The 16214-nt window shown below is 45.2% G+C and overlaps 1 protein-coding gene across 2 annotated transcripts in view; it reads right to left on the bottom strand.

Moving 5' to 3' along the window:
- Positions 1-16214, bottom strand: part of TMEM259 (transmembrane protein 259) — a 144336-nt gene that overhangs the window by 43156 nt on the left and 84966 nt on the right. Inside the window, exon 11 of one of the 2 annotated variants that reach the window (XM_068234037.1) lies at positions 5794-6055. The exons of the other annotated variant lie outside the window; for it this stretch is intronic. Coding sequence (XP_068090138.1) covers positions 5876-6055 — 180 coding nt within the window. The 3' untranslated portion in view covers positions 5794-5875. Of the gene's footprint in view, positions 1-5793; positions 6056-16214 lie in introns of those variants that run through there. 2 annotated transcript variants of the gene reach the window in all.

Genomic DNA, 16214 nt, shown 5'->3' with positions numbered 1-16214 from the left:
TTCCATTGATCACAGTGGACAAATGGGGCGCAGGAGAGGAGAGATTCAGAAGTAGACAACACAGGATGTAAGACCTGTGTATGGTTATTTTGACATTTCATTTTCAATTCAGGTTCTCTTTAAGGCAGAGGAGGTTATTAGTAGGACATAGGTTTGAGTGAGGGACTGGTCATGTAAAGAGGGGGAGTCGATAGTTGGGGTACAACCTGGCAGAGAGGAGAAAGGAGGAGGTGATTGGCCTGGTGAAGAGGGTTGCTTTTGAAAGCTGTTCTGTATTGTTTCAAGTTTATTCACAAAGTATGATGCAAAGTCTTCTGCACACAAGCATGTGGTTGCAGGGGGGGGGGGGGGGGAGTGGAGAAGAGAGCTGAAGGTGTTAAATAGTTGTTTAGGGTTTTGGGACTGTAATCTAGGATGTGATTTTAACCATAATAATACCTTAATACAAAATTCCTAAAATATTTTTAGTTAGTGATAGAGCAGATGAGTGTCAGACGGAATCATGCAGATCCAGTGAGAAAAGTGGAACTGCACCAACTCCCTGTACAACCGGGGTTAACAAGATTAGCAATAGTAGAAGAAAAATAAAAGTCCCTTAACTAGTTTTGCACTGGGTAAATCATAAAAGTACTGGTTTTCCTTCTTCTTTTACTGTAGAAATGTTAATAAGTCCAAGTTTATGGACATTTTATACAAACGTATGCAACTTGGAATTGCCACTGCATTTGATTTGTCTGTTTCTGAGCTGTATAGATTTGCATTAAAATTGAAATTTGCATCAACTTCAACTTATTAGCATACTCAGAATTATCATCTCATTGACCATATACTGTATACTGGTAATTACTAAATTTTGCTTTTAGCATGTATTGCATATTGGTAATCACAGGGCAGTTTCTAGGCTAAATCCCCCCCCCCCCCAGAATTGGTAGCAAGGCATAGGTGCCCCCTGTAAAATTAGCCCGTCATAGGTGCCCCCACCCCCTCAATGCTCCCCCCTCTACTGCAGCGGTATAGCACACACTGCAAATAAACTCACCTGCAGTGCTCCAAGTGATGTTCACTTGTCGCCGGGATCCTCTCTCTGACTTTAACAGGGCTTCCTCTTACTGCTTAGTAGTAGTAAGAGGCTTCCTCTTACTACTAAAGTAATAAGAGGAAGCCTTGTTGAAGTCAGAGAGAGGAGCCCGGCGACAAGTGTACATCACTTGGAGCCCTGCAGGTGAGTTTATTTGCAGTGTGTGCTATACCGCTGCAGTGGAGGGGGGAGCACGGGAAGGGGGGGGGGTTGTGTGCCTGAGAAGAGAGAGGAAGGAGTCGGGCCCCCCTTCCCACAGTTGAGTACAAGTGTGCCCGAGGCTCCCCCTCCCTCACAGTGCCCCAGGAGGACACCCGCCTTTGGTAATTATTAAAAGAAAAAAAAAAAGCTGTGCCCTGCCAAGACCTGGATGAGACCAGGCTCACTTCCTGTTTGTGGCACCAAGCACAAATCAGGAGACTCAAATGTGACCCAGGTCGTTAAAAGTGAAGATTCCGATGTGAATTTTCACATAAAAAAAAAGAAAGTGTGTGAATTTTCCATGGACTTTCAAATGTGCCTAGTATTTATGACAACTTTCTCCTGTCACACGCCCCCTGGTGGCCAGACCGCACAATGCCTTCCAATCGGTTTCAGCACACAGACCCTGCAATCTGTGATCGCAATCGGTGCGCAGAAACCGCTGGAATTTTGGCAACAGACACTATTTCAGGGTATAACTGCCACCACTCCTACAGAAGGGTGGGAGACCTAACTGCAATGATACCTGCAAATAAAACGGTTAAACACACTCTATTTTATCTAGCTATCAACAGTAGTAGCGACTCTTCAGAAGCTAGGATTCAGTTTGTGTGGCTGAATAGCAGGGTTAGCTAAACAAATAAATGACTTTTTAGAAGTCTTTTATTATAAATGCAATATAAATAATTAATATATACAGAAAATCATTAAAATCTACAATTATAGAGACAATAATAGCGCAGTATGAAAATAAAAAGGAAAGAAAATACGTATACTTAAGATCAGGTGAAAATATGTCCTTTCTGGGAAAGAAATGCTAAGTCCTTGGTTTCAGAATCAGGCAACTCAGCGTCCAAGTCCAAACAAGCCGGATGCCAGCATGTCTTCAAGCTGGCAAGGATGTAATCGGGATGATGTTTCAAAGTGGAGGACATTGATTTTGGGTCCTCTGCCATTTTTATACCTCTGACACAGTAGGATGGAGTAAGGGCGGGAACCACACAACACCTTAGAACATGAGATGAGCCCTCCCCCTTCTCCTGGGCACCAAAAATCATATCTAACCAATTATGGGCTCTATCTCACAGAACCGTACAGGTCAGGGCAGATTTACTAACATTTTCAGGTCAGTCCGGATTTATCCAGCACCATGATACCAAACACGAGAGGTAGGACTCCTGTGGTATCACCAGGTTACTTTCGAACTGCCTAACTGACAGCCCATAACTCAGAATAATCTGGAACCTTCTCAGTACCAGCGCCAGGCAAGGTCCGACACACTCTGCGAGTTTGAAGGGCCTGGCAGCTTTGCAACACGGGAAATATGACAAATATAGCAGTTTATAGATTATTATAGACATCTAGGAGTTACAGCAGGTCAGTTCTAGGTGAAGGGCTCAGCGGGAGTGTCTTTGAAGCTAAGACAGCAGAGCTAAGTGTCAGCTTTCCTGCTGAGATCGGGGACGAGGAGTCTCACTCTCTCTCCTTTAAATTGGTTCTGCCAGGCTCCTATCTGACTTCATCTGATGGATGGGCCCTTAACACAGCTGGGTGCCTGGGACACTTTCCTGCTGAAGGCTTCCTGCCATTTGGTGAAAGGAAAACAAGCTGTCTTTTAAAAGAAGAAATGTCATTCTGAACGCTGCAATGACTGCGCAAATCTAACCGGGAAGCGATCAGAAAATCGACTGAGTGAATCTGCCCGATTCGCCTGCGCTGCTCACGGCTACTCCATGACACCTGAATTTTCACATTTCTCACATTCAATGATTTTTACATATTACATGCACAATTGGACGTAAACGTGTGGCATGCCAAAAAAATGCAGCAGACTTATTTTTTTCCTCATAAGGCAATAAAGACTAAAGTTTGCATGCAGTGGAAACAAGATCATAGACTGTCATTTTCACTACTTGGAAATGCAAAGATTTGCATAACAAGGCCTTAGTGGGGCAGTAGTGGGTAATTTAGATTACCACTATATGAACCATGCGTGGTAGTGATAATTACCACTATACCACCTATTACATTTGCGTAGGATAACACTCGTGACCTCAGTTTCCTGTGTGTCTATAGAGTATGCATGTTGAGGAGGGGGTAGTTTACCTTTAAGTATCTCTTGCCTTGAGTCAGAACAATACTACTGATTCAAGAAAATAAAATGTTCCGAATCATCACAGCAATAGGCATTTTAGCAGAATTTATAGTATCTCAAAGTGAGGAGGTCATCCAGGAAACAATAAATCAGGCTGGAAGCTGAAAGGAAGGACAGACGGGAGAAAAATAGTACTCAGGTTATATGAAAAATAATGATGTATGATCCATTATAGTCAGAAGAGTCCTTTGAGGTCCAAGAGGGCACACAGTCACAACTCATAGGAATTCTGACAAGAAGGCACCAGTAAATGATATTACAAGTGTCACTATAATCCTGTATTAAAGTATGGAGCAGTTCTACACCAAATCAAGCAATTGGGAAAAAAAAAAAACTCGTTGAAAGGAAAAAAAAAATATCTATAACTCCTCAAGAAATTTACAATTGTCTAGATCAGCGTTTTTCAACCGCTGTGCCGCGGCACACAAGTGTGCCGCGGGATGTTTCCTGGTGTGAGACTGTGCTTCCTGATTAGCAGAAGCACAGTGGGCGGCATTGAAGGTGGAGATCTGTGACGACATGACGCTGCCGGCGCTTGGAACGTGGGGTGGTGAGTAATTCTGCGCATGCCTCCCCGCCGCCGAGCCCGCACTTGCCACCGCTAAATGTAGGGGGAGAGAGGCAGAAGGAGGGGTCCCAGGTGAGGGAGGGGGGGATATTTCCCCCCTCCCCAACGCTGCCTCCACTGCCCCTCCTTCTAGCGCTGCTTCCCCCCTCCTGGGCATCTATACTGGGGGGAACTGTACTAGCTATACTGGGGGCAATTAAACTAGCTATACTGGGGGCAACTAAACTAGCTATACTGGGGGCAACTAAACTACCTACACTGGGGGCAACTAAACTAGCTATACTGGGGGCAACTAAACTAGCTATACTGGGGGCAACTAAACTACCTACACTGGGGGCAACTAAACTAGCTATACTGGGGGCAACTATACTAGCTATACTGGGCACTTTACTGGCTATACTGGGGCACTACCTACCCATACTGGGCACTATACAGGGGCACTACCTATCCATACTGGGACTATACTAGCTATACTGGGGCACTATACTGGGGTAACTATACTAACCATACTGGGGCAACTAAACTCCCTATACTGGGGCAACTATGCTAGCTATGCAGCCGCACCCCAGCCCCCCCTCCCCCCCCACAGCCTGCTGCGCACGGCACTGTCCACTAGGTCGCGCAAACACCCGTTGGGAACCACTGGTCTAGATAAACTGTTTATGTTTGTTACTCCAGAATGTAGGCAATCGTACTGTTTTTTTCCGAGGCTTGGACGAATATATCCCTTCAGTGAGGGTTCACAGTGAGATGTTGCGGAGCTGTGTTATAAAAATGTATAACGCACCTTACCGCACTGCAATAAAAAGTCTACGCACACGTTGCATTGCAACTTTACAACGCAACGTCCTACTGTGAACCTAGCCTCAGGCTCCTGTCACATTACATCCCTTGCATTGCAATGGACAAATACATGCAATTATATTTCAATGGGCCTTTCACATTGGCAGTTTTGCGTTGTGATGATTTCCAACAGAATAACATGCAGCATGCAGTGCGTTACTGGGCGATGCATGTGGTGCAAGCATAAGGTCTATGGATTGTATGCAGCACTGTGTGGGTCGCAATGCAGCTGCAGGTTGTGAAAGCAGATGTAATATATGCTATGTATGTGCCTCTCCTTCCCCATTAACCTCCCTGGCGGTGCATGTGTGTCTGGAATTATGAGTCAAAAGCGGTACATTTTTTTTCAAGAATTTTCGGCCTCCAATTCTTAAGTCATAATTTACCAAAATATGACAGAATAAAAGCCTGGTAGACATTCTGCATATAAATAAAAGACTAGAACACAAATTTTGTGAATTCATTAAATTTATGAAGACACTTAAAAATTTTAAAACTGTACAAATAAGAGAGTAGTCAAAATCAGGGCAGAGGTCGATGCAGGCGGCAGGCAGAAAGTAATCAAAATCAGAGCAAAAATCAGTAACAGTATGGCAGAAGCACTTAGCTCAGAAGCATTTGGGAGCCAAATGGCTATATTGTTACTGTCCTGTGCTTTCAAATAAGCTTTTCTGCCATCTCTGCCATGGCAGTCAGGTGACACAGGGGAGAGATCAAATTACAACTTGTGATTATAGACAAATGAGGCTAAACTCTATCTGTACAGTATATACATATTCATACAAACATGTACATACATACACGTACATACGTACGTACATACATACATACATACATACAGCGCTGCGTAATATGTTGGCGCTTTATAAATAAAATAAATAAAATACATACATGCATGCATGTACACTTGCTCTTGTTTATTGAGCGTCACACAAGTTATATACAGGCAGACAGTTTCGGCTGTCCCCAGCCTTTATCAATGCTAAAAGAAATATGCATCACAATTCATTTATATACCCGCCCATACAGGTTAATTAAGAATGACATCACAATGTGAACCGCCCATTATGGGGATTAAGCCTGACAGTCTAAATAGTGTTATCATCACACTTATCTGGTGCAAATAGTCCATAAGTCCACATATGTAATCTGTATCTCCAGTCTTCATCCGGTTATGGTGTGAACCAAGTGATATTAACACATAGTATACCTAGAAAGGGAGAAGTTACAAAAATAAATGCAAATCAAAATCTTTATTAAGACCATTAGGGAACAAGGTTCCTAGTTTATCTATCTACATAACTTCACGTTTTTTTAAAAGGAGAATACGATCTCCCCCATGTCTCTGCTTGGGTATATGGTCAATGACCATGAACTTAAGGTCACTATCCCTATGTCCCATTTGTCTCCAATGTTTAGAGACTGGCAGTTCAGATGTCACTGACCTGACAGAGCTCCTATGCTGTGCAATGCAATCCCGAACCTTTTGTGTGGTTTCCCCCACATAATGGAGACTACATGGACAAGTTAAAAGGTACACAACATAGGAGCTCTGGCAGGTCAGGAAGTGTCGAATACAGTAATCCCCACAAAATGTAGAACCCTTGATCAGGTTGATGCACTCACTGCAGGTCAGACAGGGGTAAGACCCCAAACGTTTTGGCCCCAAGAACGTTTCACATTGTTTCACCATAGGTGGGAGGTCAGCCTTCACGACCTTATTTCCTATTGTTTCATTACGTCTGTAGGCCGGTATAGGAGGCAAATGGAATTCCTGTATCTCAGGGTACGCACTACCCAAAATGTGCCAATGCCTTTTAATACATGCCAACACCTTGTTTGAAAGGCCATGGTACTGGCACACAAAGGGTAGGCGCAATCCTTTAGTCTTGCCTGTACCCGGATCCAGTGTTTGTTCAGGGGAGATAATTTTCTCCTAGCAACCGAACGGAAGACAGCAGGTGGGTGGAAGCTCTCAAAATGGAGTAATTGGTTTCGGTCAGTGGGTTTCTGATAAAAATCAGAAATAAGTGCATCACCTGCCCTTTTGATGGTAGTATCAAGGAAATTTATCTCCGCCTTGTCATAGACGATCTCGAACCGAATGTTCTGGTGGAACTGGTTAAGTTCCTCATGAAAAGCGAGTAGGGGTCCAATGGGGCCCCTCCACACCGCAAATACGTCGTCTATAAAACGCCACCATACTAGACAATGTCTAGCAAACAATTCATTGCAATATACATGCGACGTTTCAAAGCGATGCATGAACGCACCTGCAAACGAGGGGGCCACATTGGACCCCATCGCTGTGCCGTGTTGTTGGAGATAAAAGTCCTCTTTAAACAGGAAGTAGTTATTATCTAGCACAAAATGAAATAATGTTTGAAAAAAACTTAATTGACGTGCAGTATAACTCCCTGTAGTTCTGATGAGATCTATGCATGCATCAATACCTTCAGACTGTGGGATCGATGTATACAAAGATGCTACATCCCAACCAACCAACCATATTTCATCTGCAGTGTTAAATTTCAAAGTTGACACTTTTTCAAGAAAATCAGACATATCTGTGATATGGGAGGTAGTGCCTTTAATGAGGGGGGAAAGCACCTTATCCAAGATATTTACAGACACAGAGGGCGACTTTCCTTTACATTACTTTCGGACCTGAACATCTTCAGGTCCACGTTAAAATTTAGCCCCGCCCCGCTGCGTGACGTCACAACGCCCCACCGCTACCGCGCACTGATTGGCCGCCGGGTCCCCGGAAGAATGGAGGGGACTTGGGGATCCCGGCGGCCAAAAAAGTAAAAAAAAAAGGTTAGAGGGGAGAAACCTGGGTCCCGCTGGCAGCGCTGATCGCACGCGGGACCCAGGTAAACACAGCAGGAGGCAGACTGTTCACAGCCCGACCTGAGCACAGGCTTACCGCTGTGCACATAGAAATTACAGCCCGTGCTCAGGTCGGGCTTACCGTCAGGGAGGCTACCATTGTTTGTTAGGGTCGGTCACACTTGTTTCAAAAAACATATCTGTGGCTCAGTTTTCTGGGCCGGACCAAAACCGGAGCCACGTATACCAATGTTAAAAATGGCGGCCGTCTTCCCACACTTTTAAAACGGATCTGCTGGATCCAGTTTGAAAAACTGAACAGAGTCCGGATTTGCAAAATTTTCACGCAGCCCGGATACCTGTATAGGCAATGAAAGGCAAAACAAAAACGGATCTCCCTCTACACAGGCTAATTTGCACACAAAAACGGAGGGAGAACCCAGGGCCGGATTACCGACCAGGCAACAAAACCAGTCGCTTGGGGCCCCATTCAGAGTCAAAGGGGCCCCATCAGCACATAAACAAGCCCTCACCATCCTGTCAGCGGTGGCTGGATGGTATAATGGTTAAAGGGACTCTGAGCAGTGCAGTAACTATGGAAAGATGCATATCATTTTAAAGCTCTCTTTCTCCTCTTTCCAATGATATATAAACCGTCGCCCTATGCCTTTTAGTTTTCACTACTTTCGCAATTGAAATCTCGGCCACGGCAATTTCGATCGCAAAAATAGCGAAAACTAAAAGGCGTAGGGTGGCAGTTCATCTATCAAGAGGAGAAAGAGAGCGTCAAAATGATATGCATCTTTCCATAGTTACATTGTATTACACAGGGGGACTTTTCTCCAAAGTCGGCAGCTCGATTCTGCACAATGCAATGAAATATAAGGAACCCAGGGGGATATAATTACAAACATCATGCTGGTAGGTGTGAGGATGTAATTAATTAGTTGTGGGTATGCTTAAAGGCATACCCACAGGCACTGCTCGGAGTCCCTTTAAGGGCTCTGCCTCTGACACAGGAGACCAGGGTTCGAATCTCGGCTCTGCCTGTTCAGTAAGCCAGCACCTATTCAGTAGGAGACCTTAGGCAAGTCTCTCTAACACTGCTACTGCCTATATGGCACGTCCTAGGGGCTGCAGCTCTGGCGCTTTGAGTCCGCCAGGAGAAAAGCGCGATATAAATGTTATTTGTCTTGTCTTGTCAAATGATGCCGTGCGATGCTGATTGTCTTCAGAGCCAAGCTCTCCTCCTAGGTCCCCCTCCTGCTACTGTGCGCTCTGCCGCTGCCCACTCCTCCCTCCCTTCCCACAGAGAACAACAGCTGCAGCAAGAATGATAGCAGCAGATGGCAAACGCTCACTCACCTATCCATGATCCAAGCGATAGAGATCCCGTCATCTGAAACCCATCTGTCTTTTCTACAGTGCAGCCGCTCGCTCTGAACTTCCTGATTCCCAGATCAGACAGAACGTAGGAAGTAGTAATAGCAGTAGTAACAGAGCGGCAGCACTCTAGAGGAGACAGATGGGCTCTGGATGACGGGACCTCTATTGCTTGGATCGCAATAGGTGAATGTGAGTCATCTGGTGCTGTCATTCTCCCCCGCTGCCTTCTCTGCTGGACTATCATACTCACTGGGATGGAGGCTGCATGGTGGCTGTCTAGTTTGGGAGGAAATCGGTTGTTCGGTGGTGGGGGTGGTTATGTAATTCTGTCTGGGGAGGGCTTCCGGTTTGGCGGTGTCCAGAGCTTTCTGCTATTGCCAGGCTGGAGATGCAGGGGGAAAGTGCTGCTGCTGTGATATCTGGAGCCCTCTTCACAGGGGTGCCCCAGCCCCTGAGTGCAAATGTCCCAGCCATTCTTCTCTCACTCTGCATTTTGCCGCTGCTACTCCCTGCATTGTGCACCCACAGAGGAAAGCGGGCTGTTGCCCATAGCAACCAGTAGCTCGGCTGCCCCGGTGTGTGCGGCATGTTGTTTTGCAGCTGCATCTTCTGATTAGTTTACGACATGATGGGGGGGCCCAAATCGTTTACTTTGCTTAGGGCCCCATTTAGCTTTAATCCGGCTCTGGGAGAACCGGATTGCCTACTGCTTGCTCTTCCCCTCCAAGCCATCTTTGTGGACCTCTCCCCCATAGGTTGCCCTCAGGTAGCCTGGAGGGGATAGCAGCCAGAAAGGGGGGCAGTGGGCACATCGACGGGGAAGCCCCCCCTCCCTCACCTTGTTCCCCCCAGTCCCCGCTCCCTCTCCAGCTAAGCAGCGAGCGGGGAAGCAATTACCTACTTTTTTCCTCCGCTCGCCGTGTGACTTCCTGCAATGCCGCCCACTGAAGTATAGAGGGCTGCATTGCAGAAAGTCACACGGTGAGCGGTAGAAGGCAAGGAAGGTAATTGCTTCCCCTCTCGCTGCATTTACATATAGCTGGAGGGGGAGCAGGAACGGGGTCCGACACAGGGGGGGGGGGGCTCACAGCTGGAGGGGGTATGTTTTTTAAAATGCAAACAGACTAGAAACGTATGCTGCAAAAGGGCAGTATGGAGCGGTTTACGTTCTGGTTTTTGAAACTGGAGGCCAGACCACGGATTGCGTTCTGCAACCGTACCTAGTGTGGGCCGAGCCTAAGTCACAGATGATATCACACTACTTTATACAATACAATAACATTTCTATAGCGCTTTTCTCCCATAGGACTCAAAGCGCTTAGGCTCTCTCAGATTCAGTAATTAGTAGGAAGAAGTATTCACACAACAAAAGTTATATTTCTGCAAATGCCAAACTGAACAGGTGAGTTTTCAGTCTGGATTTAAACACGTCCAGGGATGGAGCTGTCCTGATCTGTTGAGGTAAGGAGTTCCAAAACGTAGGGGCAGCATGACAGAAGGCTCTGGGACCAAAAGTTTCCAAGTGGATTCTGGGTATGACTAGATTATTAGAACCTGTTGATCTGAGAATGCGGGGATTGCTACGTAGCTGCAACATATCTTTCATGTATCCAGGGCCTAGATTATTCAGGGATTTAAATGTCAGTAGGCCGATCTTGAATAGGACCCTCCATTCTATAGGTAGCCAGTGAAGGGAGTGCAGGACTGGCGTTATGTGGCAGTGACGGGGTTGGTTGGTTAGCAGTCTGGCAGCAGTAATCTGTATCAGCTGTAGACGGTACAAGACCTTTTTTGGAAGGCCAGTGTAGAGAGCATTGCAGTAGTCCAGTCGGGATGTGATGAAGGCATGGACTAAGGTTGGCATTGCATAGGAATATACCCTGTGGAAGTTCTGAGACTGATCTCTACTTATAGACCATACTGCTTCTTGGTAAAAGAATACTAATTATACATACAGTATAGTGATAAAACATTATTTCGAATATCTACATTGATATACCAGCTCTAAAGAAAAGCAGTTTCAAAATGTGCTTAAAGCAGAACTGAACTCTGGCACAGCACACAATAAAAAGTCTTAATTCCACATATAGTTGCTGAAGAAATTCACTTCTCTGTGTTCTGAGTTTGTTTAGGGAGATCAACCTAATTAGTTCTTATCAGCAACTGTTAAATTGCAGGCGACCTCTACCTAGGCAGCTCTCCATATAGTAAACACTGAGGCTTAACCTTTTCAGTGCCTTCTACAGAAGTGAAACCAAGTAAGGGCTCTTTTCCACTATGAAATGCGATCGCGATTGCGATTCCGATCACAATCGCGTTTCAATTTCCACCATGCGATTGCGATTGCGCTACTATACTCATTATAGTCCAGCTCAATCGCATACAAAACACGGCAGAACGACGATTGCGATTTGACCAAAATCGCATCGCAATCGGATCGCACTAATTGAAATTGCTGCTGCAGTTTCCATTAGTTTAATGTACCTTGCGATTTGCGATCAGAAGCAAATCGCAAATCGCAAGCTAGTGGAAAAAGGCCCTAAAACTTCAGGGTTTTTTTTAGGATTGCCATAAATGACAATGAAATTTTTTTCCCATAAAGGTTATCATGCTGTGGCTAATCTTTTAGGATGGAGAGGAAGTTCTGTGTTTAGTTTTACTTTAATAAGTTATATGTGCGCACAGATATACAAGTGTTAAGGACTTGCTATCTTTTTTTGTGCCCTGTTAATTTTTTGAAACCAAATTTTCATGCATTAAATCACCTATTGGTGTATATGAGCACAAGACATCAGACGTACTCATGTTAGAATAGCTGTAGGCTTCCCTGTAGTGTGTGCTTGTCATTTTTCTAAATGTCATTTGTACAGAGCTTGCAAATTAAAAAAATGACTATGGTTGCTGTTAGCAACAAGCATAAATTCTTCATATACTCAAGGCTCTACGCTCCAGTATTTTCTCTCTGGTCCTTCTCTCTTAGGGCTCGTTTCCACTAGTGCGGTGCGAATCGCCGTGATTCCACCGCTGACGAAAACGCATGCGGATGCGATTCCGCGTGTGGTTTTTGGCGCGATTTCGCATGTGATTTGCATAGGCAGGGTATATGCGAATTTAACCATGTCACTGCCTGGTTCAATTTAGATTACTTTTGGTGCAAATTCGCGGCAAAAAACGCATGTGCGATTTCCCCTATTAAATACATTGCCTGCGAATCGCCTGCATTCCACATGCAGGCGAATTCTGCAGGCTCTACCGTGCAGAAAAATCCTGCACAGAAAAACGCACCAAAAAACTGACAAGTGGAAACAGGGCCATCCACTTGTATTGGTTATGCGAATCCGCATGCAGACAACGCATGCAGATTCGCTCTAGTGGAAAACGGGCCCTTATGGTTACTTCATTTTTTTGGTAATGTAGAAAAGCATTAAGGCAGCCATACACTGGTCAATTGCCACCAGACCAACCGACAGATCCTTCTCTGATCGAATCTGATCAGAGAGGGATCTAATGGCTGCCTATACACTGCACACATATTTTGAATCAATTTCAGCATGAAATAGAAATAGATTCACAACCTGTGGAGCTGCTGCTGTGCTTGCTCACTGCCCCCATTTGGTCTCCTGCTGGCCGCAGCAATACATTACTTGTTCCGCCGGGGTGAGTCCCCAGGTCCATGCTGTCCCTTTCTCTGGCTGGCCTTTTTCTCCATCTCCTCTTCACTTCCTGTCTCGTCCTGTGAGAAGGGGAAGTTCAAACAGTACAGCGCCCTCTACTTTTTGAATTTCCGCTGGTCACAGGACGGGACAGGAAGTGAAGAGAAGATGGAGAAGGCGGCCAGCCGGAGAAAAGGACAGCACGGACCTGGGGACTTGCGCCGGAAGAACAAGTGAAATTATTGCTGTGTCGGTCGTCTCCGAAGTCAGCAGTCTTACCCATGATTGTGGTTTTGAGTAATGAACTAGGCTGGGAGTTTTTAAAAGCCTCAGGAATCTTTTGCAGGTGTTTAGAGTTAATTAGTTGATTCAGATGATTAGGTTAATAGCTCGTTTAGAGAACCCTTTCATGATTATGCTAATTTTTTGAGATAGGAATTTGGGAGTTTCATGAGCTGTATGCCAAAATCATCAATATTAAAACAATAAAAGGCTTGAACTACTTCAGTTGTGTGAAATGAATCTAAAATATATGAAAGTCTAATGTTTATCAGTACATTACAGAAAATAATGAACTTTATCACAATATGCTAATTTTTTGAGAAGGACCTGTATATATGTTACGGCCAAAACCAGAAATCGGCCAATTCTAGAATTGGCCGGCCGTTTCTAGAACTGGCCGATTTCACGTCGGCCAAAGTCCAAAATGCTGGGAATTTCTGACATTGGCCGGCCAGTTCTAGAACCGGCCAATGTCAGTCGGCCAAAGTCCAAAATGCAAAAATCCCAGAACATCCCGGGACTTTCTATTTGTTAGTTACAGCTGATACAAATCCTGCAATAAATCTGCAGTGTGTCTACATCCTGCTTTCTTGGGAGCAGACATATTGTTAACATCCTGTGCATTTTAATTAGCTGCTCTGCTGTGGCAGTCAGGTGACACAGGGGAGAGGGGGGATGCATGCATGTATGGGGGGTGCTTTGCTGGGCGCTATGCGTGGCTGGAGGGGGGGGGGGCTTTGCTGGACGCTTTGCATGGTGGGGAGGGGGGGGGGGGTTGCTGGGTGCTTTGCATGGCTGAGGGGAGGGATTTGCTGGGTTTTTGCATGACTGGGGTTTGATATGCTGGGCCCTTTGCATGCCCAGGGGGGCTTTGTGCATTGCTGGGGTAGTTTTGCATGGCTGTGGGGGGTGGAGGCTTTTCTGGCTGCTTTGCATGGCTGGGGGGAGGGATTTGCTGGGCGCTTTGCATGGCTGGGGGGGGGATTTGCTGTGCACTTTGCATGACTGGGGGGGGAGGGGGGATTTGCTGGCTGTTTTGCATGGCTGGGGGGGGGGGAATATGCTGGGCGCTTTGCTGGGCACTCTGCATTGCTGGGGTAGTTTTGCATGGCTGTGGGGGCTTTTCTGGCTGGTTTGCAAGGCTTTGCCGTGCGCTTTGCATGACTGGGGGGGCAGCCTGCGCTATTTCCAGACCCCAGATCAGGGCGACCAGAGCGGCGGAGAGAAGCAGAGCGCACACTACCCGCCCTGACCCATACACTTCACATGCGGAAGTGAGCAATGACGTCACTTCAGCATGGAAGTGTATGCGTCTTGCGTGTCGCGTGTGCACTGCTCTGCCTCTCCGGTCCGGGTCGTCCTGATGTGAGGTCTGACTAGAGGCAGCGCAGAGGAGAGGTGAGCGGCACTTCGGGACTTGGCCGGCCACACTTATCCAGAACGCGTTCTGGCCGGCCAAAGTCCGGAGGAAACGTTTATTTCTAACATTGGCCGCATCAGCTGGCCACTTCTAGATTTGACCGGCCAGAACCCGAAGTGGCCAGACTTCGGATTCTGGCCGTAACATATACATACACACCACATTATAAATTCATAAATTCTGGTCTCCCTGCTACGTGGATTTAACTTTTCTTTAATATACTGCATTATAAAGCATTAGCAGTTTCCACCTTATTCAAACTAACTTTCATGAAAACTTGCAGTTCAAGACCCGTACTAAAGACTGATGGCTTGAATGGAAAGAGGCAGTTAGCGGGAATCTTCCAGAAGAAAGTATTAACATCATAAAGCTTTTACAGGACAACTTTACTTGCAACGTAAGTGCAGTTACTGGTTTACCCCTCCTAGTGCTTCAATAAAAAGTTAACTAGACCCCCTGCCCAGTATGTTTGGATACAGCGATTTAGTTTTTTGATGCACTATGGGGGGCAAATAGGTAGTTGGAATGCATGCAAGTACAGTTATGTAATAAAGTCATTATAAATTATACAGCACTGGCATGCTCCACAGCACTTTACAGAGTACATTGAACAATTCACATCCCCATCTCTCAGAGCTCACTAGGTTCACAGTGGTCAGTTGCATAATGCACACATTATGGCCCACATGCAATTCTACCATCTGAATATCACCCTTCAATTAGGAAGAGCGGTTATTTATTCTTCACATAGTACACACCGGTAATGAAATGTCAAATTCATCATCCGATAGTAGTTTGAGATGTGGTGAGGCCTTTCAGGCTCAAAAAGTATAATGAAGAGAGCATAGGTTTTCCTAAAGTTGGATGATGTGGCAGAGAGGTTACAATGACCTCATGTTGAGGGAATAGAATTGTTTTTCTTTCTTGTCGGTGTGCTTTGAACCAAATGGATAAAGGTTGGGTTAAGGTGCCCAATAATGATACAATTTTTTTTGTCCAATCCTACCATTTTTTTTTTTTTTAAATTAGCCTTTATTAAAAGCATTCGGAATAGAAAAGTGCAAACGTTTCACTTGAAAATCTTTAACACAAGCAGCAGCAGCAACAATATCAGTTACATTGAGAGAACAGCAGTGCACGCCAGTTAGCTGCACAGAAGCGACAAAATCTTAACAGGCACAAAAAACTTTGGACAGGTGACCCCATCATTTTATAAATCCCTTACTTTGTCAAGTGAAGTTGTCTGACGCCCTACACGAATAACCTGTACCTCTTACAAGGAAAGGGAGAAATTACATTCTTGCAACATTCCCCATAAGCAGTCTATCATGTATTAAAGTTGAGTCAGGCAGACCTGGAGTATCTAGCCATGCATGCCAATTTTTTTCAAATTTACCTGGGACTCCCCTGTGCCGATAAATTAACTATTTATTTATTATTTATTTATTGTACTTGTAAAGCGCCAACATATTACGCAGCGCTTACAAATTTTTAATATGCATTTACTTGCTTAATCCAGGAGGAGACCGTAGGGGAACTTGAACTTTTACAATTCAATAAAATAAGTTTTCTTGCTTAAAACAGTAGACGATGAATCATAAGTTGCCCATGTTTCTGAGATTTAGTGTTGGAGATTAGTCCCAAGATACAAAACTGAGATGACTTCGAAACTTTCTGATTTGATACCTCATCAATTATATCTAAAATGTCTTCCCAGTATCTGTTAAGTTTAGGGCACCGCCACAACATATGCAATAAGCCCCCATGATCCCTACAACACCTAGGACACATTGGAT

The sequence above is a fragment of the Hyperolius riggenbachi genome, chromosome 1, assembly GCF_040937935.1.
Source record: "Hyperolius riggenbachi isolate aHypRig1 chromosome 1, aHypRig1.pri, whole genome shotgun sequence".
NCBI lineage: Eukaryota > Metazoa > Chordata > Amphibia > Anura > Hyperoliidae > Hyperolius > Hyperolius riggenbachi.
Note: the sequence above shows the minus strand (reverse complement) of the source record. Positions and strands in the feature narration are given on the sequence as shown.